The 27,503-nt window shown below is 35.0% G+C and overlaps 1 protein-coding gene across 1 annotated transcript in view; it reads right to left on the reverse strand.

The window, feature by feature from the left end:
- The window catches only part of Zbbx (zinc finger B-box domain containing), a 121,384-nt gene that overhangs the window by 23,241 nt on the left and 70,640 nt on the right, over positions 1 to 27,503 (reverse strand). The window contains exons 12-18 of the mRNA XM_051199271.1: positions 23,068 to 23,177; positions 22,622 to 22,722; positions 21,565 to 21,644; positions 19,662 to 19,801; positions 15,314 to 15,621; positions 8,432 to 8,585; positions 4,532 to 4,648 (exon numbers count right to left, since the gene is read on the reverse strand). Coding sequence (XP_051055228.1) covers positions 4,532 to 4,648; positions 8,432 to 8,585; positions 15,314 to 15,621; positions 19,662 to 19,801; positions 21,565 to 21,644; positions 22,622 to 22,722; positions 23,068 to 23,177 — 1,010 coding nt within the window. The remainder of the gene's footprint in view (positions 1 to 4,531; positions 4,649 to 8,431; positions 8,586 to 15,313; positions 15,622 to 19,661; positions 19,802 to 21,564; positions 21,645 to 22,621; positions 22,723 to 23,067; positions 23,178 to 27,503) is intronic.

Consider the following 27,503-nt stretch of genomic DNA (forward strand, 5'->3'; position numbering starts at 1 on the left):
GGTTGATATTGATTGATTCCAGTCAGATCCTAGGAATAATAAATTCTCTTTGGTGAGCCTAAAATATAGATACTCTATGCTTACTAGAGAAACAAGGCTAAATATTGAAAAGACAAAACATGATAATATGAATGAACACAAAATTATTCATGATGTTATGACACATAAGTCAATCACCAAATAATATTTAATGTAATTGCTACTGCTAGTCCATTCATAACATAGAATTTGATGAAACACTGATTTGGGGGAACATTTTTCTTTCTGTACAGGTATATAGGGGCTAGGGGTCAATATAGAATTCCTTCTTCAATCATATTTTGAGACAGTATTTCTCACAGTGATTTAGCTTAGACTAGCTAGTCATACTAGCTCTAGGGATCACCTTGTCTCTAATTCTCTAGTGTCTGGATTACAGGCATACTCCATTGTCCCTGGCTTTTATATGTGCTCTGGATTAAATTCATGTCTCCTTGTAAGCATTCAAAGAAATCTGTCAACTGCTACCTTCTTGGGTAGCATCTTAGTAACAATATTTTATCAAAGGAACCAATACTTTAATCATGAACTAAGTTTGTAAAATTTTAGTACTTGTTACTACACTGCTTGTTTCTAGGAATTACTACTAAAAAATAGAAACATGTTTTCTAAGATTTCTAGGAACATATAAAGAACTCTAATTAAATGGCAAGATTTACTAGTGAAATGCTTAGCTAGGTTGCTAAGAAACTTATCTTACCTCACTGAATCAGACATCAGCTTGTGATGTGACATGATAACCCACATCTCACTTTCAAAATAGAGAATTAGACAGTATAATGTCTTAATTCCATCCAACTATGGGAACCTGTGAATTAATACTTAACCCAATTCAATGATAAAAACCATTTGATAACTCCTAAATCTGCCAAATCCTGTCAAAATCAAGATACTATAAAATGAATCAGACATTGTCCTTGATGTCAATTTCCACCAAAATACCTGAGCCAGTTTGCAGCACTGAAGATTCGCCCAAGTGTAAACAGGCTACTATTTGCTTTCTGACCAAGGTACGATACATGAGAAATATAAGTGCTGTCATACAATGTCTTCTAGGAAAAGGGAGAAAGTGGTGAAGGACTTGGGGAACAGCATTATGTAGGGTGGCCTCAAAGACCTCACTGAGGAGGCAGCATCTGCTCTGAGATTGAAAGCAATCACAAGAAGATCTAAGGATAGAGTGGGAGTTTACATGAATGAGAAAAGTACATTCAGAGGCTAAAAATAATTGTATGACCTGCCTTAGAGGAGAGAGGAGTTAGTGAAAGAACAGATTGGGAGGAGATACAGTGAGGAGAGATGGGGAAGCACTTCAGGTAAAAGTTATTCATGAAAACGAGTGTGGGGGACAACTAAGTGTCAAGATCTTTGCTCATGTTAAAATATAAACCCCATCAGTTATAAAATATATAAACAATTTTCTGATTGAAAATATAAACAATCTACTCACTAATTAATTATAGCTGGAGTGTTTTGCAAAGAGTAAAAGGGAAATTTGAGCACCAGTCAAAATTAAATACTGTTCTGACTGGTTTTGTGTATCAACCATATACAAAATAGAGTCATCAGAGAAGAAGGAGTCTCAGCTGAGGAAATTCCTGAATGAGATCCAGCTGTAAGGCATTTTCTGAGTTAGTGATCAATGTGGGAGGACCCAACCCAAGGTGGGTGGTACCATTCCTGGGATGGTGGTCCTGGATTCTCTAAAAAAAAAAAAAAAAAAAAAAAAAAAAACAGACTGAGCAAGCCAGTAAGCAGCAAGCATCCCTGGCCTTTGTATCAGCACCTGCCTCCATTTTCTTGTCCTGTTTGAGATCCTGTCCTCACTTTCATCAGGGATGAACAACAATGTTAAAGTGTAATCCTAATAAACTCTTTCCTCTAACCCTTGCTTTTTGGTCATAATATTTGGTTGCTGCAATGAAAACCCCTACTAAGACAGACACGTGCCAAGCACTCATTCAGAGAAATAAAAGTTTAAATTTGGGCTGCATTTGGGGAGATAAAGCAACATTTACAAATCAGTAGGTTGTAGCTAGTGCAAGTCAGGTTGACTTCTAGGTGTCCCAATGAAGGTGTCCTACATTACTGCATACAGACACAGGAAGTTTTAAGGAAGGTTGAATGTGGAAGAGACTTTCCTCTAAACATGTATCCTTCCTATAGTTTCTACATTCACACATATTAAAGACCTTTCAGGAATTAATATTCCTACATGCACTAGCATTAGTTCAGAATATAAAATCTCTGTAGCTTGCTTCACTTCCAAGAACATTTCATTTTATTTTAGGCCACTACCTCTGTCCAGAACCCATTTCCACACTTCCTAACTGGTCACTGTTATTGCTGTTTAAAGACTCAACTAAAATGTCATATATCTAGTTTATCATCTCTACTACAAAAAATAGCACACACACACACACCTCCCTTCTAGTTGATATACTACAGTTTAATTTGTATGCTCTTATATCTAGCAGTTTTCTTAAAAATCAGACTTTTGAAGAATCTATAGTAACACAACAGAAAAGGATTAACAAATGGAGATCATCAGGTCTCTTATTCTGTACATATCAGCATCTTTAATGATGAGATCAACAATCTTACATTATAACATGCTTTCTATTGACACTGACATCTGAGAATCTCTGGATGTACTCTAAGCCCCTGGATCACATTTCATTTTTATCTGCTGTGGCTGGCAGTGGCTGGCCTAGGACAGGCACTCCAAAGAAAGTTTTTCATAGTAAATTACTCACTGATGGATCTGCCCCAAATAGCTACATAAAAGCACTTAGCTGTTTACTTAGGAAGATTTGTCTTTGTAACATATTTCTCACAGAATGTGTTTAAACTTATTTTCAACAATACACAGTGACTTAAAACGCAGTTCCTTCTCCCTGCCCAGAAGGCAGAAAGCAGAATATTTGAGGCTGCCTTTTGAATTTGATGTGACAATAGGTATCTAATTATAGCTCCAAAAATTTCATCATAAATTGATGGTTTGATACTAAAAATTTTGTATCTGACAGAAAAACAACATAAATTCACATAAAAAGGTCTAAGCTAGCCAAAGACTTTAGGGCAAAAAGAGGTGTATAAATCTTATACATAAGGGCAAATCATATATAGTTAAATTTTTTGGTTTGTAAAGAGGCTTTAAACCAAAGCAAATAGCCCTTTTTGTCAATTATTCCTCCTAAGCTGAAATTTTCTGGAGATCAGGGAAAATGTCTATGCATTCTTTTATCACCAAACCCTCACAAGGTGTTATCATGCTACACACAACTGTGTGGAACTGACATTTTTTTCTTTTAGCTATATATTGCAACTTCATATGAAATACAGAAAAAAAGCAGATATACTTTTGCGTGTATGATAGAATAAGAGTAATATTCTAACCATACTGATGCTGAATACAGCAGGAAAATAACTATGACAGGTAGCCAACATATGTTTAACTGTGTACACAAAATACATGTATGAATAAATACAATCATAACCTTTCAAAATAAAGGAACCCAGTATAAAAAATATAAAACATTAGATTTAAGACCAAATGTTATTGATCCTGGTTCTAATATGCAATATCAATTGATGGGAGATGATTTCAAAAATGGGTATAGATAATCATAATACAATCTGGAGGTCTCCATCAAGTTCCTCGCCTCAGAGCTGAGAGAATCCAGTGGAAGGGGAGACAAAAAGACTGTAGGAGTCAGAGGAGATGGCATATAACAGGAGAACATGCCCCACTGAATCAACTAAGCAGGGTACACAGGGTTTCTCAAAGACTGAGTGGAAAGCACAGTGCCTGGAAGGGTCTGCACCAGGTCCTCTGCATGTATATTATGGTGGTTAGCTTGGTGTTTTGTGGAATGTGGGAGCAGGCAAGTCTTTGACTCTTTTGAGTGCTCTTAGGACTTCTTTCTTCCTATTGGGAGGCTTTGTTCAGCCTGGTTTGATGTGAAGGCTTTTGTTGTGTCTTACTGTATTTTGTTGTCTATTTTGTTGTTGGCACTTGAAGGCTTAATATTTTCTGAAGGAATATAGAGGGAGAGTGAATCTGGGGGAACTGGAGGTGGGATCTGGTAGGAGTAGAAGGTGTAGAAACTGTGATCCGAATGCAAGTATGAAAGAAAAATGTATTTTCAAGTAAAACAATGACTCAAGTAAAGCACATGAAATAAAGCATAAAAACATAGCAAAAAAGGTGAAGAATTTGTATGACTACACTACTCTTTGTGAGTTGCTCAAAACATACCTTATTTTTTAATATCATTCACTAATATGTTGCTAAGGAAAATAGCTAACAATATAGTTTATCTTTGAGAGAAATAGTGAGTGCATTTAATGTCTTGATTTTCTGCCTTCAGATTTTGGAGTGGGGTATAACTGCAAAAAATATTTCAGATGACTAGTAATTTGGTAAGAATCAAACAACTAAACAAAGGAAGGTAGCATCATGATACTGCTGCCTTCCCATTGACTGTACCTGTCTTTTGCTGTTGCATATTTGGAAGTGAATTTCCAGCACTCTGCAGATTGCACAAGGCAACTACACTAACAGCATGCTCACTTAAGCTGCTGCCTGGGATCCACACTTTGTCTTCTGAAACAGAAAAATTATAACATAATATAAAGTGTAAAATAAGGTAAGTTAATGTTCAGGGGACATAGTCTGTTAATGCCAGGAGATTGGAAAGAGGAATGTAAAGCACACTTCTTCATAAGATACAGCCATCACAATCATGAACTGACAAGAGCTTCATGGACTTGCAGTTGCCTAGCTGCCTACATCAAGTTGCCTGTGCTAGGTGTCCACAAGACTTCTCAGGTCAATAGTGAGTCATGCATGAAAGAGATGCTCAGGCATTCCTATCCATTCCTTGAAATCCACTGATCGATGCTGGGACAGTGTGAGTCATCCTTTAGTTGTGTGATCCCACAAAGCTTCCATGGATGGGCCTAACCAATAATCACAGAGATAGTTGTGTTATACTCAGTGAATCATAAATCAAAGTGAAAACAGTGAACTTGAAAAAGAAACTTGTAGAGAAGAAAGGTGTCCTTATTAGTTTTTTGTCAACCTGACACAATCTACAGTCACTTAGGAATAAGTACCCCTTATTGAGAAAATACTTCCATAAGATTGGACTAGGTCCTATGTGTCAAGCATTTTCTTGATTATTGATTGATGTGGGCACGCACAACCCACAGATGGGTAGTGCCAAACCTGAGTTTTTGGTCCTGAGTTGTGTAAGAAAGCAGGCCAACTAAGCCATGAGGAGCAAGCCAATAAGCAATATTCTTTCATGGCTTATGCTTTAGTTCCTGCCTCTAGGTCCTTGTTTTGAGTTCCTTCTTGATTTCTCAAGTGTGAAATGAAATATTTTCCTCCATAAGTTGATTTTAACCATGAGGTTTTATCACTCTAAGACAAGGAAGATCAATAGGGGTAGAAGAAAGATAAAATAGAGTATATGGTAAGAGTAATTAGAATGCATATATGATATTGTTAATGGTTAAATTAAATTTTTATCTCAACATTTTAGAAAAACCATGTAAATCCTTTGCTCATTCTTTTATTTCTACTATGTTCCCATATGATAGTAATCTGAATTAAGGAACATTTACAGAAAAGAGATATATTATGAAATTCAGTCTCAGTTCTAAAATACAGTTCATTAGGATCCTATGTTTTCATCATCCTCCCTGGGGAGCAGAAAGGGGGTGGGATGGGGGTTGGTAGGGAGGACAGGGGAGGACATGAGAGTGTGGAAACTGGGATTGACATATAAATCCAAGCTTGTTTCAAATTTAAATTTAAAAAAAGCATATAAATGATTGGACATACATTTGTGAAAATTAAAAAAAAATTCCTATGTCTTGACTATAAAAAAGAAGTATTATAAATGCCAAAGGTATACACAAATGTTTACAGAAATAAAATTTACTTTAAGAGTATATAACAATGTACATCAAGATACAATAGTTTATGAACAAAGACTTGTTGGTGTGTACCACTGGGATAGACCCCGGGGTTTTGCATGTGCTACAGAATGATATGTCAATCCCCAAATAAATGTGTTTAAACTTTTGAAGAGTTTGTCTACACTATGTGCCTCCTGAATCTCAGGGATCCTCCTGTCTCTACCTCTGACTGATGGTTTTAGTGGCCTGTGATACACCTGGAATTTTACACAAGTGCTAGGGGGATACAAACTCAGATCCTCACCTTTTAATGAGTGCAAGACTTAGTCTTACAAACAAAAGAAAACTCAAATACAACATCTGATACAATGTAAACTTAGTGATTCGGGGAAAAAAAATATTTTCCCTAAGATGAAAAATCCTGGGCCTGATGAATTTTATGAAGCATTTAAGAAAAATTAGGATCAGGACTATGAAGATTTGTTAGTCAGCAAAGTGCTTGTCACTAAAGGGTGAGGATCTGAGTTTGTATCCCAACACCTTAAAACCTAAAATAATCATCACTCAGAGGCAGTAACAAGAGGATCCCTGGCGACCAGAAGCCACCTCATCTAGTGAATCAGGAAGCTCCAGATTCAATGAGAGAATTGGTATAAAACAAAAAGAAGGACAATAAAGAAAGCACCTAATATTGACCTAGGTTTTCACATGTACGTAGATACCTGCACATGCCTACAATACATGCATCTGCTTCCATGAGCACAATTGCACACATACACAAACACACACACAAATAAAAATGAAAAGCTAAGAAAGTATAATCAATACCAATACCTCTCAAAATTTTTGCCAAAACTCAGGGAACATTAGTTAACTCAGTATCTGGTGCCTAGAGTTATGCAGCAATTTCTTCTTAATTAAAATATTCCCTGCATGAAGGATTGAGGAAGCTCACAACAATTAGGAAGTTACAAAACAAACAAACAGTTTGTCATGTCTGAGAAAGCTGAAATTTGCAAGATTCCTGAGTGCTCTTCCCAAAGGTTATAAAAGCAATAGACTACTTTAGGGGAACACAGACAGGCCAAGAAGCCAAGAGGGTATCCCTAGACTGTTAATTTGCCTGCATCATAGGGAAATTCCTGGGATTCAGTTTTTGCAGTTAATCACTCATGTTAGGGTGAGCGATTTAGTGATGGTAAGTCCATACAATGGCATATTAACAGCCTTAATAGTAAAGGATTGGTTTCCTTTATAAACACAATGTTTTAATGGTGATTTTCCAACTATGTACCCTAGAGTTTTAGAAGTTCGGGACATGCACAAAAGAACATAAACACATAGTGATATTCTAGGTTTATTTTTTATACCTTATTTTTAAAACATCATACATTTTTATACATGATAAAACTTGGAACACTGTGCTGAATGAAATATGCTGGTTCACTTATATGAATGAGTTAAGTGAAATAAGGGAATAATATAAGGATAAAGAAGAATGATACTAGCTGGAGGTTAACGAGAGAATAATGAGTTGCTTAATGAGAATAGAGTTTTGATCTAAAAAGATAAGATGTGTTCTAGAGACAATTGGTACTGGTGTTATATATCATTATAAAAGTAAATAGTACCACTAAGTTGTACACTTAAGAGTCAAAAGTAAATTTAAGTTACTTGTACAATACAATACAAAAATTTTTTAAAGAAAAAAACTACAGAAAAATTTTAGAAATTTATAAGTTAAAGATTTACTATTTTGTGACATTATAATGAGCAATGCTCTTAAATTCTTAGCATGATCTTCCTCCAATATTATTATTGTCTTTTCCTTACTTCCTGGTATTCCAAAATATGGAAGGTAACACAACATTGATACTTTCAGATAAAAAGAAAGTTTTAGGCACTGAATAGAATTTCCCAGTATTTTTTCTTGTTTTTTTAAGTATATTTTTCATATTTTGCATATCAATTCCAGTTCTCTCTCTCTCTCCTATCCTCCCATGCCCCCTCACGGCCTCTCCCCAATCTCATCTCCCACATACTCCCCAGGGAGGGTGAGGCCTTCCATGAGAGATCATCAAAATCTGTCAAGTCATTTGGGATAGAGTCTGACCCCCCCCCCAGTGTCTCTATGCTAAGGGAGTATCCCTCCATTGGAATTGTCTCCCGAAGTCAGTCTGTGCACGAGGACTATATCCTGGTTCCACTGTCAGAGGTCCCATAGACTACCCAGTCTTCTTAGCTCACACCCACGTTCAAGTAGCCTTGTTCCTATGTTGGTTTCACAGCTGTCACATTGGGGTCCATGAAGTACCACTTGCTCAGGTCAGCAGTTTGAGTGGGTTATCATAACATGGTCCCAGTATATTTATTTTTTAAATGGTGGCATTTTAAAACATTGAGTAAGGATATGACTAGGGTGGCTGGCCCAAAGGTAATCTAATTCCTGGTGGGAATTTACCTGTGAATGTTATCCTGGAACAGGAATGGCTGCCTCTTAGGCTTGGTGAAGGAGTGGAGCGGAGTCTTTCATTCTTATGAAGGGTAAAGAACTTCTCAAGACCTTGATACCGTTCATTTACTGGTTTTTTTCTGAGGGCTATATCTTGTAACAGCTAGAGAACAACATTTAACAGACTATTTATTAGCTCATTAAAACAAAGTCATACATTCATTCACTGAGCAACTTCCGATGGCCTTGATACCAGTTCTGATGTAGTAACTTTTACACTGTAATAAACAAAAGAATACAATACTTAGATCCAATTGGATGCAAGAAATGTAAAGCTTTAATTACAAGCTGAAAGTTGTCATTAATCCAAGAAGATTGAAAGTTTACGAAGTAATTTTTTTCTTTCTGTCCTCATTCATTTATTTTCTTCCCTTACTATGACAGATTTACACCTTCCTAATGTTGAACACTTTAGTACAGTTACTCATGTTGTGCTCACCCCAATAATAAAAATCATCCTTATTGCTACCTCATGACTGTAATTATGTAATTATCTTTTTTTATGCATTGCATTGTACAGTGCTATGCATTGTAATGTAAATATCTGAGATGCTCTCTCTGTGAAAAGGTCACTCAACCCCCAATGGGGGTCTTGGCACACTGATTGAGAACCACAGTTTTAATAGATCTTCACATAATTTATGCTGGAATGAGGAAACTCTTAATACACCTCTGAGTTAGTGCTTCTGCTTGTAAAAACAGTTTCCAAGATGAAATAAAATTCCAATGAATGAATCTGATGTGATGATGAACATGAAATTCAAGTTACTATGGCAGAAGCCATAGTGAGGGAAGTGCTGCTAACTGGCTTGATCCCCATGGCTTTCTCAGTCTACTCTCTTATAGAACACAAGACCACCAGCTTAAAAATATCCCTCCCCTATCAATCACTAACAAAATTCCTCACAGCCAGGTCATATGGAGATATTTTCTTAATTGAGGTCCCCTCCTTTAACATGACACTAGGCAGAACACATGGCAAAACACCAAATATGCATAAAATAAAAAAAATTAAAAAAATAAGAATCCTAAGAGGAAACAAGCAATTCATAAAACCTCTAGATAGATTTAAGATGCAGTGGTAGTAATTATGAATATTTAACAATTCCTGATTCAGTGTAATTAATGCTTAAATATACTTGATCCAAAAGGATACCACACAGTGATTCCTATAACTATAAAATATTACGTATGTATCACATCTCAACCTCCTAAAATAATGCTGGCAACCAGTATTATACGTAACTCAATTCAGAAATCCCAGGCTACTCTCCAGTACATTGTTCATGGCTGTCCCGGATATTGGTCATCCCTAAAGATGTTATATTTGAATTATACAATCATCAATCTAAAAAGTGTTTTTAAATTGTGAGTTTAGAGTTCAGACATTTTTTTCTGTTATTTGTTTCAAACTCACAGAGTTTCCTTCTGACAGTTTCAGAGCCAGAACAACCAAGGACCTCCTACTAGTTCATTTTCATCCTGAGTACAGCCCCAAAAACTTAATGCACAATTCAATACGAAGTTCTACTTTAGAAAAACTGAAGCTCAAGATGAACCACCTCACATTCAATTTGGCTATCAGAAAACATCACAGCCAAAATTACACCTGCTTCTTGAACTTAAATTCTGTTCTTGAACATAGTAGATGTCTACATGGTTTTGGTAAGATTAGTTCTACTTTGCCAAAGGGGAACTTATAGTCAGGTCAAGTATTTGCATTAGGGATAATAACTCATTTTTCAACTGAGAAGCATTAGCTCTTCTAATGTCAACTCTTGAAAAACACTCTCATTCTTGAATGTCTAGACTCCTTAGTGGTGCCTTTTTGTTATTCAAGTCCTTTGTACTTGTAATCCAACTCACTCCAGAGATGGGCCTAGTAATTCCTGAATGAAGGTGATCATTCAATCTCCTGGCTATTCAGGTTGAAGCTACTCCTAGCAGAAGACATTTTATGTGGAACAATTTGCACTGTTTTATTCCTTAGTGATTATACTGAAGTACATTCCATGTTGTTTACCTTGCTGGCAAACTCCTAGGGATAAAAGTTATTCTCTCACCTTGAAAATGTGAGGTCAAAAACAAGGTTCTTCACAGATGAACACTTTATAGCTCATGACATTGGCTTAGATTATTCCCTAGAAGATTATGGAAAGTCTCTGCCTACTTGAAAATAGCTATGGGATGATTAAAATAACAGGGTAATAGGTGCTTTGAAACAATCAGATGAATAACACTAAAAAACTCTCAGAAACCCAGTGTAAATTTGTTGAGCATATTTTTATAAAATATTGTATAGGTATAAAGCAATTTTGCTTAGTGATTATAAAATGTGACCACATTCTAAAGAGAGGTAACAAGAAGAATTCAAAAATGTAATTCATAATATTTGAAGGTTTATAACATTTAAAGGTTTAATCAAAAGTTTTGATATATATAATAAAACTTGGTCACACAAGTTAATACTAATAATTTAGTTAAATATTGTAGAACAGAAGGAAAAACAAAAATTTTATTGAGACCTTATAGATTGAGACAATAATGTCATTTTTTGGTATTAATATACATTATAATATATGCTTTTATCATTATTTTTCCTTCTAGTGGTACATCTACATGAATTTAATACAGACATTAAAAGTTTGCAAAAATGTCATTTTTCCTCTATGAATTCTTACATAGTTATATTTCAAAACTGTTATTTGGAGCTATCTTTAGTTATTATAGTTTTATTTCATCTTAGCTACAATATTATTTTAATTATGAGAGTATTCACAGACTTTACATTATTTTCAAAATGCCCTTTATTAGGGTAATAAAAATTGCACTTTATTAACTGCTTAATGAAAATATTTTAAATTTCTCTTTATTATATCTATTGAGTATCTGGGTTCTTCTTTGATTGACCTTTCATAAATAAGTGACTAGATTTGATTCATCATTATTTTCTGATTTCTGAGTTTATATCCAGAAAAAAAATGTTTTCCAAATTTCTTCATCAAAGGTATACTTGTCTTAGGAAGTAATTAAATAATTTAATCCCTATTTGTTTGCAAAAAGAGATTGAGTTATTAGATTTGAATATAAATTATTCAATGATTTATTAACATTGACCTGCAAATTTTTCATGCCTTTCCCCTTGCTTTGTTTTATGAAGGGAAAACTGTTTGCAGAAAACAGATGCAATTACTATTAGTTTAAATGCTTTAATTATGTCTTTATTATTTGTTACCTATCATGATAGAGCCCTCATCCAGTAATTCATGGAATCAGACAGAGATCCACAACCAAGAACCAGGCAGAGCTCCGGGAATCCAGGAGAAGAGAGGCAGAAGAGAACATAAGAGCAAGGGAGGCCAAAATCATGATGGACAAACAGAGACAGCTGAACCAAGTTCTTGGAAACTCATGAATTCTAGCCCGAAAGCTGTGGAGACTGCAGGGGACTGAACTAGAACCTCCATATGTGGAAGAGATTTGTGAGGACTGAACTATCAGAAGGAGCTCTGGCAGTAGACTATGATACAAACCTGGTACATGAGATGCCTTATTGGAGCCCATTCCTTACGGTGGGATGCCATGCTCAGCGGCAGTAGGAAGACCATGATACAATCCCAGTACATGAGCTAGATTACTGGAGCCCATTACCTATGGTGGGATGCCCTGCTCAGCCTTAATGCATGGGAGAGGGACCAGGACCTACTTCAACATAATGAGCCAGACTATAATGAGTCCTCATGGAAACTCTTACTTGTGAGGAGGAGTACAATGGGGGTATGCTACAGAGAGAGGTGAGGGACCTAGAAGGAGTGGGAGGGGGAGAACTGTGGTGGAAATATAAAATGAAATCAAAACGTAGAAAATGTATTTAAAAAATAGAATATCACATGTAAGGCAATTTGTGAAGAATGTTAATGGCATGCTAAATATTTTTTGTATTTTTTATTTAAATTTTAAACAAGCTTGTTTTACATATAAATCCTAGTTCCCACACCCTCCCATCCTCCCATTCCCTCCACCAACCCCTTCCCATTCCCTTTCTGCTCCCCAGGAAGGGTGAGGCCTTCCTTGGGGAGTCTTCAAAGTTTGTCATATCATTTGGAGCAGGGTCCAGGCCCTCCCCCATGTATCTAGGCTGAGAGAGTATCCCTCTATGTGGAATGTGCTCCCGAAATCCATTTGTATACGAGAAAAAAATACTGATCCACTACCAGAGGCCCCATAGACTGCCCAGTTCACCCAACTAACAGATCTAGGATGCATATCTGTTGAGTGTCTTCTGGTCTTCCCATGGAGGAAACATTTAAAAAAAAAAAAAAAAGAATGAGAGAACACCAAACTTACTGTTACAACAAACCCTGTCAAATATCAAAACTATTTCCCACAATAACAGCCTCGAGACATTCCCAAGGAAAAGTAAACATAACATGATCAACATTTGTACACTGCACCTCTTAATTTTAATACTTCTTGCACTGAGGATTAAGTTAACAAGATAGGAATTTTGGAAGAAACAAGTAAACCACAGAAAATGGCATCTGTCTCTTTAGGTTATTGAATTAATTCAAGCTAAATTTTCATAAGTCTCATTTATAGAAAATCTATTCCACTTTTCAAAGTCTTGAATTATTTGAATAATACATCAATATAATAGCAGTTTAGAATTATACCATATCTCACTATCAATACGCTATATACATTTTTGTACTTTTTCCCAGCCTGTTCATCCATAATTGTGTCTTACTAATAATCTTTTTATATTAATAACAACTTCTAGTGTTGTAACATTTCTTTATTATCATTTGTGTCTTTCTAAATACATTGACTTTAGCTTAATATTGAATTTTCATTACTTCAGTGCCAGACCTATGATTCATTGATTTTTGCTTTGTTTCTTTTATTCATGAATTATGTATGTTCTTTGCTCACCGTGGCTTTATACCATAATAAACTTATTCTTAAGTTTAAGAGTATTTTATGTTGTAAGTGTATTTAATGCACCTAAACCTTCAAAATTATTCTTTGTCTGGGTGTCAACAGTAACTGGAAGTCACTGTAGATCTTACTAAATATTCAAAGGCAACAAAATTAAACTTCACAATTGAAATATGACTCTAATAAATGTGTGTTGTTTTAATAGAATAATAAAAACATAATTTGTAAGCAGAACCAATGCATCTGTATACAATTTTTAGTAATTAGTTTTTCAACTTTACAGACTAGACCCTTTCTAATGAGAAAAAGGAGGCTGAGAAATGGATACAAATAGAGAAAGAAAATGGAGTAGTCTAAGATTTCAACCACCTGTAAAACTCTTATGGTGTCATGGATGCTGTCAAAAGTCACCACCCATTTTGCTCTGAGAGCTGGCTTTTTTATTCACAAATGCACAACATGGCAGAATGTCACCATCCATAAAAGATCCCATGACCCATTTTCCATTGAGCTTCTAGAAGGCTGGACAAGGTCAGATTCTCCCTATAGAACTAGAATTTCCTAAGTTCAGGATTCCTCCCCCCGTATGAATATATGTACCAAATCACCTTCACACTGATGCGTGTAAATTGGGAAGATGAATTCTTGCTTTTTTCTCTTTGTTGAAATGCACACCATAATCTTCTTTCTTCATTGGGGCAGTAGGAAGACAAGATCATTTGAAATGAGACATTATGTGGAAAATGTAATTTGTGGAAATGTCCTTCTGAAATAGACCTGGATTTACATCCCCCACATACATCAAGGCATTAATAGGAACGATCATCACTAGTGCATATATGGTTTGGAAATGGCAGGCAAGAATGTACATCCAATTGGGTAGGCTCATACAGACCTCTGAAAAATTATAGCTGCAAAGTTTCATTTCTTGTGTCAGATATTCTATTGACCTGACCCAGACATTCTGTGCTGATCAGTTTCTTTCATCTTGTTGCAACTTTGATTATTTCTCTTAGTATCAGACCAATTACACAGTATCTGAGATGTTTAAGAATATGGGATTTTGAAGAAGTTTCATTTCTAATTTCATATTTCAAAGGCACTACAAATTTTATAGGACAGTGTAAAAAAAAACTCCAGTCTGTACCAAACAGAATTAATATGAATTCAAGTTTCATTCCTCCACATGTTTTGGTTATTGTTTCTATTTAGGCTGCATAAACTGAATTTTGATAAATTTTAAGAGTTATGAAAGGGTTGACTAACCTAATTTGCAAGGCATTTACTATTAATAGTCACCACAACTACAGTAGACTTCTACTTTATGAATTGAGATTCCAAAACACTTTAAAATTGGCACTAGTGCAAGATTGAGCTATTGTGCTCCACAATTTCTTCTTTAGTGATATTCCTAAACTCATGACGTTGTTTACCTACATCATAGACAGCATTCTTTTTCTGTGTACCTGAGCTATTACTTCCAACAATAAATAGATTGATGCACATATATGTATATACAGATACAATGTATACACACACACATATATACATATATATATATATATATATATTATAGACTGCATTATACTCTATACCACATAAATGAATTTTATTTGAAAAAGTACCATTATTCTTGATATATGTATGTGGTGGTTCTTTAAGACCATTTTTCAAATAAAAGTGCTTGTTAAAATGACATTCATCTTATAAGAATTTGTCCTATATAAGCCCCTAATGTTTGTTTCCAAATGAGTCATGTTTAGATATCACAGTATAAGACAACACATTTTAATTTCAGTATAAAATAACATTTTAGTATATTCTATATCAAAACATCATTTTCTCAGAAACATTCTTATAAATTGTTAATTTAATATACATAGTAGGATTTACCAGAGGTGACTTTGTAATTTTTGAATCTTCCAAGTTTGGTCTCTCATTTGGATTGCTGCATTCCAAGGATATGCTGGTATCTTGAGATGAATTCTCCTCCAGGAAATATGTATCAAAATCTGCAGTTGGCAAGGAAACCTTGCTCCAAAATGGCATGCTGGAATCACCAGAATTTTGGTTGTTTCCTGGGTCTTTATTTTTTTCTGTTACATTTTGTTTCAAAGAGCTGGTTTCTCCTACTTGTTTGAATTCATGCGAATAGATATCAGACTCCATAGTATTGCCAAAATCTGTATTTGAAGATGCTGCTGTTGAAATCACATATTTAACAAGATATTAATACATTAAAAATAAATTGACTAAATTGTTAGCAAACCAAAAGTCCAGTGTTCAAATATTTTAATTTATAAAACTCATTTTATCAAAATTTATTTACAATTTTAAATATTTTACCTATTTGATCCAAATTGTGGAAGGATATAGAAAAGATAGTCAACTAGATTTAAAGCAGCAGTAGTGAGAGGAAGAGAGAAAAGAACACCTGCTGTACCAAAACATGAAATGAGCAAGATGGTATTAGTCATCACCTTGTTATGACTGCTCTGAGTGTCCTCATTTAGATCATTGGTTTTCACTGGGATGAACACTGGACTTATCACCACCCTTGTTTAAAACTGTCAGTGGACAGCCCAAACTCTACAGACAATGAAGTGGAACTCAAAACAGCATTTGTCATGTGCTCCCATCAAATACTCTATGCTGTAAGGGTCGAAGGAAATGCTGGTTGAAGATCCCAGACTCAAAAAGTATGCAAGAACAAAGAGCATTTATTAATATTCCAGCATGCAGGGATCAACACCTGTACAAAATGGTGACAACCCTGGAAGGAGTATGTATTGTAAAAGAGGGAATTATGATGATATATTTTTTATGATTTATTAAATGTTGCCTGCAGGTTCAGAAAGCAAAATTAGCCACAAGCCATAGACATTAGGCAGTGGGATACACATAGAGGTTAGGCAGTGGGATACACACCTTTAATCCCAGCAGCCATATAAGCAAGTCATAGAGCCAGGCAGTGGTGGCACACACCTTTAATCTCAGGACTCAAAGACAAGCAGACAGATCTCTGTTAGTCCAATGCCACACCAAGCTATACAAAATTGATCCAGTTCTAAAGAGAAACAGCTTAACACATGGGATCACATGCCTTTAGTCCCAGGATTGAGAGGTATAAAAATAAGAAACAGAGTAACTATTAGGCAGTCAGGCTCCTGAGGAGAGCAATGCAGTTTGGAGATGCAAAGTACACAATTACCCCTTCATTCCGAGCATTAGTGGAGGTAAGATCACTAGGGTTTGGCTTGCTTTGCTTTTCTGACCTTCAAGCAATCTTTAATAAATAATAAATATACATTTAATTGGCTGAGATTTAGTCTTACCATTTTGGACATACTTGCACATTCTAGATTTGTCCTTGAAACATTGTGGGGCTAACAGACCTTGTATGTGCTCCTCCCTTGTCCCTGAATGCAAGGGTATTGTGCATAAGTGGCCCTTTGTTGAGAGAGACACTTTTTATGCCCAATTCAGAGAACTGAAACACAAATTCATTTGTGGGAGTAGAAGAGTTTAACATTTTCAATATGATTAATGTGAATGCTGGGTAGTAAAGTACTAGAATATATTGAGGATTCAAAATACTTTAAGAATTCTTCTTCCAAGTTGTACTATAAACCATATCAAGCATTATTTGTATTGGATAGAGCTTATGATGTTCAACTATTACTTTATTTTCAAAACACGTACTTTTATTGGTGATAGATTATAAAAAATTTGGAGACTTTGACTAAGACTTCTCCAGTGTAAATTCTAAGTTATAGCCCCAAAGTGTTACTTTTTATTACCAAATATTTATATAATTTGGCAAATATATACAGCATAAGGAAATTCCCCTCCAAACTACTGTAATTAATAAAATAGGTAATATTATGAGACATTAAATGTGTAGATCAGATATTTGCTCTTAAAAGAAAGTCAGTAAGGTTACAAAAACAGTAAAAGATCAATAATAATGCTAGCTTATCTCTTATTCTTATAAGGATCCAAATATAAAAATATCTGATTTGTTAGGATAAAAGATACTGTTGTGCCTTGAAAAGTACACAGAAAAGTTCAATAATGTATTGCAAGACTGAAAGATACCACTGCTAAAGCTTTTCACAATGCTCTGTAATAAATACTGTTGGGAGTACAATAACAGAAGTCAGGCAATGAGAAAAAACATTTGGGAAAATATACCTGACAAACATTATCATCAAAAATATAGAAAGAACTCTTAAATTCTATAATAGAAAAGCAAACAACTAAAATGGGCAGAATGTGAAGAAATATCTTACTAAAATTACACAGAGGCTATATGAGTGCTTGCTAGTTTATACAAAGACCTAGTTTAAAATCCAAGCATCACACACACACACACACACACACACACACACACACACACACACACACACACACACACAGACAAAATCATATAAAGATGATAACTAAATTCCAGACATTATTAGGGAGCTGGAAATGAAACAAGAAAGAACTAGTGAATACTGGGGCAAAAGAAATTTTTTTTCCTGTGGAAATGTTAAATGTCCCAGTTACTTTGGTAGAAAGGTTTTGGTTTAAATATGAACTGTCATCCATACGCTCATGCATTTGGATATCTTGTCTGTCTCTCGCTTATTTGGAAAGTTATAAAACTTGAGGAAGGTAGAGCTTTATTGGAGGAAGTGCATTGCTAAGGGTGGGATTTGAAGTTTTATACTCTGGCCTAATATTTTGTTTTCATCTCTGTTCCCTGTATGTAGGTGATGATTCTGCATCACCGACTGCTAGGGATCCTGCTGTCATGTTTTTTTTTTTTTTTTTTTTTTTTTTTTGACACAATGGACTGCATATTTTCTGTAACTGTATTATAAAATGAACCTTGTATTTCCAACCATGTTTCAGCAAACATATTTTATCTCAGTAACAGACAGATAACTCGCACATCAGTTCTAGTAGATGTTATATTCATAATTGCCAAATAATGGTAACAGACTGTTCTTCCATAGTTAATTGGAAAACTAAATAAATTGAAGTTCATTCATATAGGGGAATAATATTTATTACTAATATCAATAGAGTCTTTTGGTGTGGAATGTTGATAAGGAGAAACTGTATATGAGAGTACAAATACTAGAGTGCTGTGTAATTTCTACCAAACTTTGAATTCTGCTAAGCTCTGATGTAGACCAAAAGCATCTCTAAGCAATAAACATGTTCAAATATCTTTGAAGTAATACACACATACTTATGTTCACAGTTTTCTCAAACACAAATGAAAGGTGGCTCTATCTTAGTAAGATAAAAACAACCAAACATGGGTCCAAGGCACCAAATTGCAATGCATTTATGTAGTTCATATGGGCCAAGCCAGTTGAAAAATGTTGGGAAAGGTAGAACTGGCAGGAAGCAGCTAGTTCTTCCCATTCTGCTAGCCACTCAGGTTATCCTCAGCTGTAAATTGATTATATTTTAAACAATGCTCCCAGGAACCACTCAAATTCTTTGGAAATACACCACCTGGATTCCTGACAATTTTAGCTTTAAAAAATATAGTGTTTAAAAAGAAGATTAAAAATCATTCAGTAACTGAATTGTAGATTAGTAAAGGAAAGTCAGGAAAAGATGATGGCATTTCAAGGTGATACAGTTTGAGGGGCAGATATGAAAATTGAATCTGACGATCAGGTCAGGGTACTTCAGTGTCTGTTAGATAATGACCTTAAATTTTAGACCAGGAAATTTCAAAATTTTCTATACAGCATTCAGATCTATGAAGTTAAAAAGAGCTAAAAGGAATGATCTCCCAGAAATAAAAACTGAGTGATTTGTTGGGCATAGAATTTATCTCATATAAATTTCACGTCATATGTAATTATAACAAGCTACTTAATTGTATGTGGAGGCAATGAGCTACTGATCATACTTTCAAGGCACTGAGACACTAACCAGACTTTTCATCATGAAAACTTCCTCTATATAAACTTTAAAATGCTAATTTACCGCTAATAAATTTTATAGAGCCCCACATTGATATTATTTGCTTGTAAATACAGCATTGTTATCTATTGATTAAAAGGATAATTATATATGTTCTCAATAAATTTTATTTTAAGTACCAATTTTCTGGATTTTTCATGCTCAGAATAATAAGCAAAATGTCCCTGGGCCACTATATAGATCTATTGTTCTTTCTAAATTACCAACATTCATTATTAAGATATAGTAAGCAAAAATACAATGTTACCTTTTAATTCATCTTTGTGGTATGTAGAGTGAGTTCTCAAACAAAGACTTAAGAGGTCTGATTTTCCCTTATTGAAAACAAGATGTTGATGGATGCTATTTTCACGTGGGAAACAATTCTGATAATCGGGAAATGTAGAACTTTCATGTTTAGGAACAAACACAAAGAACTATATGAAAGAAATAGTCTCTGAACATTCTGGTTAATTATTGCATAAGATTATAATATAATACTGGTTTTAGATTTTCTGTAGGCCAATTCTACACAATATAAGCTAAACTTTAATATGTACAAGAAATATATGTCATTATTTACAAAATTTTAATAGAAATTTTCTACTTAATAATATATTGATAATATTTGATTTAAAGCATCTTTCAATAATATTGAAGTTTGGTAGAATTACAATCACAGCATGTCATGAATACAGCTGTGCCCCATTTAGTGGTTAAAGTTAAAAGCAGTACAGAGTACTACATTATACTTGCCAACAATGGATACTATCTATATATACAGCTGTACTGTCACATTCACTATAGTCTAAGCAAAACCTGACTTTTATGGAAACTTATAATCATATTACTTAAGATTATATTTAATCAAAATGTCATCTTAGACGCTCATGATTCAAAAAAAGAGAGTATAATCCTGTGTGTACCTTCAAACCAATGCAGTAAGTCTAATGTCAAACCATAATAGGTAGTTTCCTTCATTACATCTAACCCTTTACATTGAGGTCAAAGAAGACATGGAATAACGTATATTAAGGAATAAAAATAGGGGGCAGTAAGATGACTCAGTGTATGAGGAAACTTGTTACCAAGTCTTATAGCTTGCATTCAGTCCCCAGATTCTAAATGGTAGAAGGAGAGAATTTACATATTTTTCTCTGATGTTCACATGCAATTATATACCAACATAGACATATACCGTACATAGACACTTAGATACACAGGGCAATTAATAAATAAATTACTGGATTTTTTTTAAAGGTAGCAAGCAGAAATATTTATCATTTCCTTAAGGAAACACAATAGGAGATATTAGCCACTCAGAGAGCTGTCTCCTGTCAAAACCTCCCTACTGACTACACCTCTGCTGTTCAGTATGTGAGACTCTATGTTCAGACAAAGAGCTGCCTGGAGTTTCAGGGTGTCACTTAGATTCAGACCTGCTGTCATACACTGGGAAGGGCAGAGCTGATCTTAATGAAGCAACAGTAGAGGAGGTACATAGCAGGAGCTCCATCCTTCTGTTGAGTCATATTGAGTATTTGTGATTAAATATCAGTTATTGTAGACTTCACAGAAAGTGGATAATATTTAACTTTACTAACATGGAAATGACAAAATAGCACAAAACAATTACAATGTGAACTACTATAATTCTTTTGCCAGTTACATATTAGGCTGTACCTAGGAAACAGTATTATACTAGAGGGGTTCCTGAACCTGGTCATTTATACAATTTCTTATTTTAGAGTTCTGAAGAAAGTACAGTCCAATAGGATTTTTAGAGAAAAGAATATTGATATAAACTATATCTGACTTGGAAAACTACTGCAAATGATAAAAATTACTAAATTCATAAGAATATATTAAGTAATAAAAATGTTAGACAAAATTGCAACTTTGTTATTTTACAAGTATGTAAAAATGTATAAAATCCTGCATGACATAAGTAAAATTAACATTAATAAACATTTCAGCACTATGAATTTCCCAATTAGAAGATGGTTGATATTTTCATGGCTCTATCTTAGTTGTTATTACTTTTTGCTATACTGTAAATCAAAAGAATCCTATGACCTCGTGTATGTTAGGTTCGGCAAACACTCTACCGTGGCCCTGCCCTTTGTGACTTCTGTTTAAAGAATAACCAAAATTAATGAGAAAAATCTTACCTTACTTGACTCTCTGCATTAGCTAATTGAACTCTGTAAGGCACGGCATCCCCTGGTTCTTCAAGTTCTGCTTCATGACTCTTATAAATTACATGTTACATAGTATTAGTATGCACAATTCAGTAGCCAGTTAATTGTTATAATAGTTCTTCCTACAAGTGACTCTCTAGCTATATCATACATGTTCCAGGGAAACCAAAATCAACTGTTCTTACTTGAGGATACTAAATTTATTCAATTGTCACATTTGTGGCCGATAATAGTAATACATGCAATAACTGTCAATCCCAGGAGATTATTGACTACCACTTTTCCGGTTTTCTTACTGTTATGTCTCCCACTTATTCAAAGAATCAAAATTTTAATGAATGGTGTGTGTGTGTGTGTGTGTGTGTGTGCATGCGGTGTGTGTTTCGCTTGACTAATATCTCCCATTTACTCAGAGAATAAATAAAGCATTAATTGAGCAAAGCGGTCACAGAACAACCAAGAGATGGGCTCTACATCCTTATAATTTTCTGAAACAGACATCCAAATAAGTAACTAGGGAGTCAAAATGCAGGGACTGGACTACATCTCAGTCATTTGGTTTGAGATAACTTGGCTGTCACTAATTCCACTGTAATTTCTAGGGATATGGTGACAATATTATTAAAATTCTATTACACCATAAATAGTATCTTTAACCTTAACACCAAATTATACTAATGATTTTGTAGAAACTACATTTATACCTAAATAAGATCCCATGTAATGAAACTGACCTTTTAGTGAAAGCCTGAGAAAACAAAGAACTAAAGAGACACCAAAACCTGTGCTCTATTAACTAACACAGCAGAATATTTGCTCACATCCCATAACACATGCCTCCAAGAAAGTGGCCATGGTAACTTACTCTCTGTAATAAACCTTATAGCTTTAAATTAACCAACAAACCGGAATCTAATCAGGAAACTCTCTGATGAATTTTTAATACAATCTTACTGATAATGCTAAGAAAACATCACTATTTTATACTTTTTATATTGAAGACTTTATATGATCATTATATACTTACACTATCCAGTTCTACTATTGTTAGTGATGGTGGAGGTCTCTTTATATTCACTTTTTCTACTGGCATAAAAAGAGGTGGGTATTGTACTTTAATCTCTTCAACTAGGAAGTAAAATTGGAAAACAATATTACTAAAGAACAGGCCTGATAATTTGCTGTATAGAAACAATACTGTCAAGAGTAAAAGAACAGTCTTCCATGAATCAACACAAAGATGGAAACACTAGCAAATTCTTCAGCTCAAGCAAAACATAAATTATTTTACATTGTCTTTTACATGAAGCTATTTCAGTGAAAGCAAGGTGTTATAGTAAATACAAGGAGATGGAGTTTCATAGTCTAGACCAAAAAGATACATGGACAAAAGCTAAATGCATGTGTTAATTAGTTCTTGTTTATATAATTTAAACAATAATTCTGAAATGATCTAGTTAAAGCTCAACTGACCATCACTATCAGCATCACTTTCATTTTGAGACCATTGTTCCTCCATAGTACCTTCAGAGGGATGTGGGGTCATACTTGGTAGTAAGCTCTGAAGTTGCTCCTGTGGAGTTCTACAAAACATCAAAGATGCAATTAAAAGAGAAAAACTTAAATAGAATTTATCCAGACAAGATGTTTACTTTTCAGCTTACCTGAAAAAGGAGGAGCTAACGGGCCACCAGACTGATAGCTGGGAAGCCAGCATGGGACTGACTCAGGCCACCCTGAATATGGGTCTCAGCCAGAAAGACTGAGCAGTCTAAGGGACCTCAGACAATGGAGCCAGGATGTATCCCTGGTGCACAAAAGGTCCTTGGGAACACATCCCCCAAGAAGGGATAACTGCCTTAATCTAGAGACAGGAGAGAAGCCCTAGTCCCTACTTCACATGACCTGTCAGATCTACATGACCCCAACTGGATGGCATTCCCCTACATATGGAATTGGGGTGGGGGGATGGGAGGGGAGGGTGGTTAGAGTGCAGGTGAGAGGGCAGAGAAGGTAAAAATGAGGGAAGGAGGGAAGGAGGAAGGGGGAAAGGGGAAAGGGGGAGGGAGGGAGAGGGAATTGGGATCGACATGTAAAATAATAAATTAAATAAAAAAATTGCTTTGACTCCAAAATTTAAGTTCAAGGACAAGTTACTGGAGAAAAGGATTTCTATTTTTGTTTCCACAGAAAATGAAAAGCTGTGGATTCCTTCCAGACTAATATGGTTTGATCAAGCCAGACCACCTGAAACAGAGTATGAGGTGATCCTACATTCAAAACAGCTGGACAAAGCAGCCTTACAGACTACAGCCAGGATTTCTGCATCTTCTTAGAATTCCCGTGAAAATGCCCTTTACCAGCAGGAAGTAGTTTGGAAAGAACAATGTCAAAATTCCTAAATATTGTCTATAAATGTTTGTTTTCATTTAAATGGACTTGGTTATATAAAATAAATATATTTAAAAAATAAAAAAAGATGTTTACTTTTGAAGTGGGTGAGAATTCAAAATTAATGATGAAATTTTGACTATAATAATAATTTGAAGACTATTGTGATTAACATACTTCAATATAATGAAAGTTTTAAATCAATTTCAAATCACCCAAGGAGTTTTTCAATCACATACTGTGTTTTGCTTAAGATGAAGACCAAAGCCATCATACAAGTCAGCATTGTATCAGAAGCCACATGGTGTCCAAAAAACATGCCATGCTGTTGACAAAGGTAATTTACAAGTATATGTTTTATCTCACACATCTGGCACTATGTTAATGAGTTCTGAGGCATCTGGGGGGTATTTATTAAAACTTTCAAGACACTATAAGAATGTGAGATGTAATGTCTGTGCATCTATTACATAATTAACATCTAGGATGGATTTAACCTGCTTCATATGGAAAACATAATGATTGGGGATTCTCAGAGTTCAAGAGTATGTATTTAATTCTGGATGATATTCAGAGACTTATGAGTGTTAAGGTGAGAAGAGAGTTCATTCCTTAGTCAAATATGAATAGGATCACTGGCCTCATAAATCATGCAAGCTCGCATGTTCACCATGAAAAAGACAAGGGTGTCTTACTGATATTGTTAATGCTAAGAGTTAATATTTGTCCATCTTTACCCTATTTTTGGTATACTCATCTAGTCGTTAGATTAAATAATCTCTACTATGATGGACATTTAAAAAGGTGAAATTTAGGGGAGAAAGTGAAGATCCTACTTAGTCTAAGACTTAAGAGAGAACACAGCAAGAGCAGAAATCTGAGCAACTTGCCTTCTCAATCACACATTCCTAGCCAAGTTCTCATTTTGCAGTACCTCATTTCCTACACCTAAATACACCAACTGTGTTTTCTAATCTATTTACAAATTGAAAAATTACAAAATATTTTGAATGACTGAGCTTTGATTTAAAAATTCTTTTTATGTTTTTTGTTTTTAATTTTTTTCTCATTTTACTCCCTCCCTCTCTCCCACCCTCCCATGACCCCTGACCACCAACCCATCCCACCCCCCCACACTCCACAGGTAGGGTGATTCCTTCCAAGAGGGGACATCAAAATTTGTCAAGTCATTTGAAATAGGGACTAGGCCTTCCCTCCTGCCTCTAGGTTAAGGGGTATCCACCCTTTTAAAAATTCTTTGATTTACTCCTCCCAATCAGAGTTTAGCTATGTGATTTTTATTTGCAGATGATATAATAGTAAACATCAGCAACCCAAAAAATTCTACAGTGAACTCCTATAGCTGATAAACACTTTTAAGGAAGTTGCTGAATTCAAGATTAACTAAAAAAATCAATAGCCCTCTTAAACATAAATGACAAGTGGTCTGAGGAAGAAACCATGGAAAAACTACCTTTCATATTAGCCCCAAATAATATAAATTACTTTGGGGCAATTCTAGCAAAACAATTGAAAGACCTGTGTGGCAAGGACTTCAAGTCTTTGAAGAAAGAAATTGGAGAAGCATCAAGTGATGGGATGATCTCGATGTTACTGGATCAGTCAAGAGGAATAACAATAAAAATAGCCATCTTACCAAAAGCATTCTACAGATTCAACACTATCCCCAGTATAATTCCAATACATTTATTTTACAGAAATTGAAAGAACAATCGTCAACTTTATATGGAAAAAACAAAAACTCAGCATAACTAAAACAATCTTGTACAATAATATAACTTCTGGAGATATCACCATCCTTGATCTCAAGCTCTACTTCAGAACTGTCATAATAAAAATAGTATGGTGTGAGCATAAAACAGACAGGTGGATTAATAGGACAGAAACAAACATGTAGACTTAAATCAACAGATCTATGAACAATTGATTTTCCACAAAGAAGCCAAAATTATACAATGGACAAAAAGAAAGCATCTTCAACAAGTGGTGCTGGCATAAATGGATATCAGCATGTAGAAGGCTTCAAATAGTTCCACATCTATTACCTTGCACAGAACTCAAATACAAGTGGATCAGATACCTCAACATAAATCCAGTTACACTGAACCTAATAGAAGAGAAAGTAGGAAATAGCCTTGAATATGAAACAACTTTCAGAGCAGAATACCAGTAGCACAGATACTAAGATCAACAGTTAATAAATTGGACCTCATCAAACTGAAAACCTTCAGTAAGGCAAAGGTTTCTGTCAATAGGACAAGACAGCAACCTTCAGAAATGGGAAAAGTTATTCACGAACCGCACAACTTATAGGAGATGATCTCCAAAATATATAATGAACACAAGAACCTAGTCATCAAAAAAAAGAATAATTCACTTTTAAAATGGGGTACAGATATACATAGAGAAGTATCAAAAGATGAATCTGAAATGGCTAAGAAACTCTTAAGAAATGTTCAACTTCCTTTGCCATTAGGGAAAAACATATCAAAACAACTGTGAGATACCATCCTGCACTTCAGAATTACTAAGATCAAAACATTAATGGCAGTTTATGCTGGAGAGAATGTGGAGCAAGGAGAAAACTTTTCCATTGCTGGTGGGAGTGAAAACTTGTATAGCCACTTTAGAAATCAATATGGAAATTTTATTTGTTTGTTTTTCAAAAAAAAATCAGAATCAATCTACCTCAAGATTCTGCTATTCCACGCTTGGCTCAGTTACAATGAAAGGATGCTCAATTATAATGAAAGGTCACTTGTTCGACTGTATTCATAGCATTTTTCTTTGTGATAGCCAGAATCTGAAAATGACCTAGATACCCTTAAACTGAGGAATAGGTAAAGAAAACGTGGTATATTCAAAAATAGTTTATGCTGGAGAGCATGTGCAGAATATGGAACACTTCTCCATTGCTGGTAGGAGTGCAAACTTATATAGGCACTGTTGAAATCAATATGGCGGTTCCTCTGGAAAATGGGAACCAGTCTACCTCAAGAACCAGCAATTTCAGTCTTAGGCATATACCCAAAGGATGCACATTCATACAAGAACATCTGTTCAACTATGTTCATAGCAGCATTATTTGTAATAGCCATATCCTGGAAGCAACCTAGATGCCCTCAACCAAAGAATGAATAAAGAAAACGGGGTACATTTACACAATGAAAAAGAAAAAGACAAATATGGTATGTACTAACTGATATATATATCAGTCATAGAGCAAAGGTTTATCAGCCTCCAATCCACACCTCCAGAGAGGCTAGGAAACAAAGAGGACATACATGATCCCCCAGTGAAGGGAATGTGATAAGGCCCCTCAACAAATTGGGAAGATGGGGGAGGGGAGGGAGGAGAGAGAGGAGGGAGAAAAAGTGGGGAAGGAGAACATGAGGGATCAGGAAGATTGTGTAGCCAGATGAATAGAGAAGAGCAAGAAAAAAGACACATCAATAGAGGGAGCCATTGTAGGTTTAAAGAGAAATCTTGCACTAGGG

This window comes from Phodopus roborovskii, unplaced genomic scaffold, assembly GCF_943737965.1.
Source record: "Phodopus roborovskii unplaced genomic scaffold, PHOROB, whole genome shotgun sequence".
Lineage (NCBI taxonomy): Eukaryota > Metazoa > Chordata > Mammalia > Rodentia > Cricetidae > Phodopus > Phodopus roborovskii.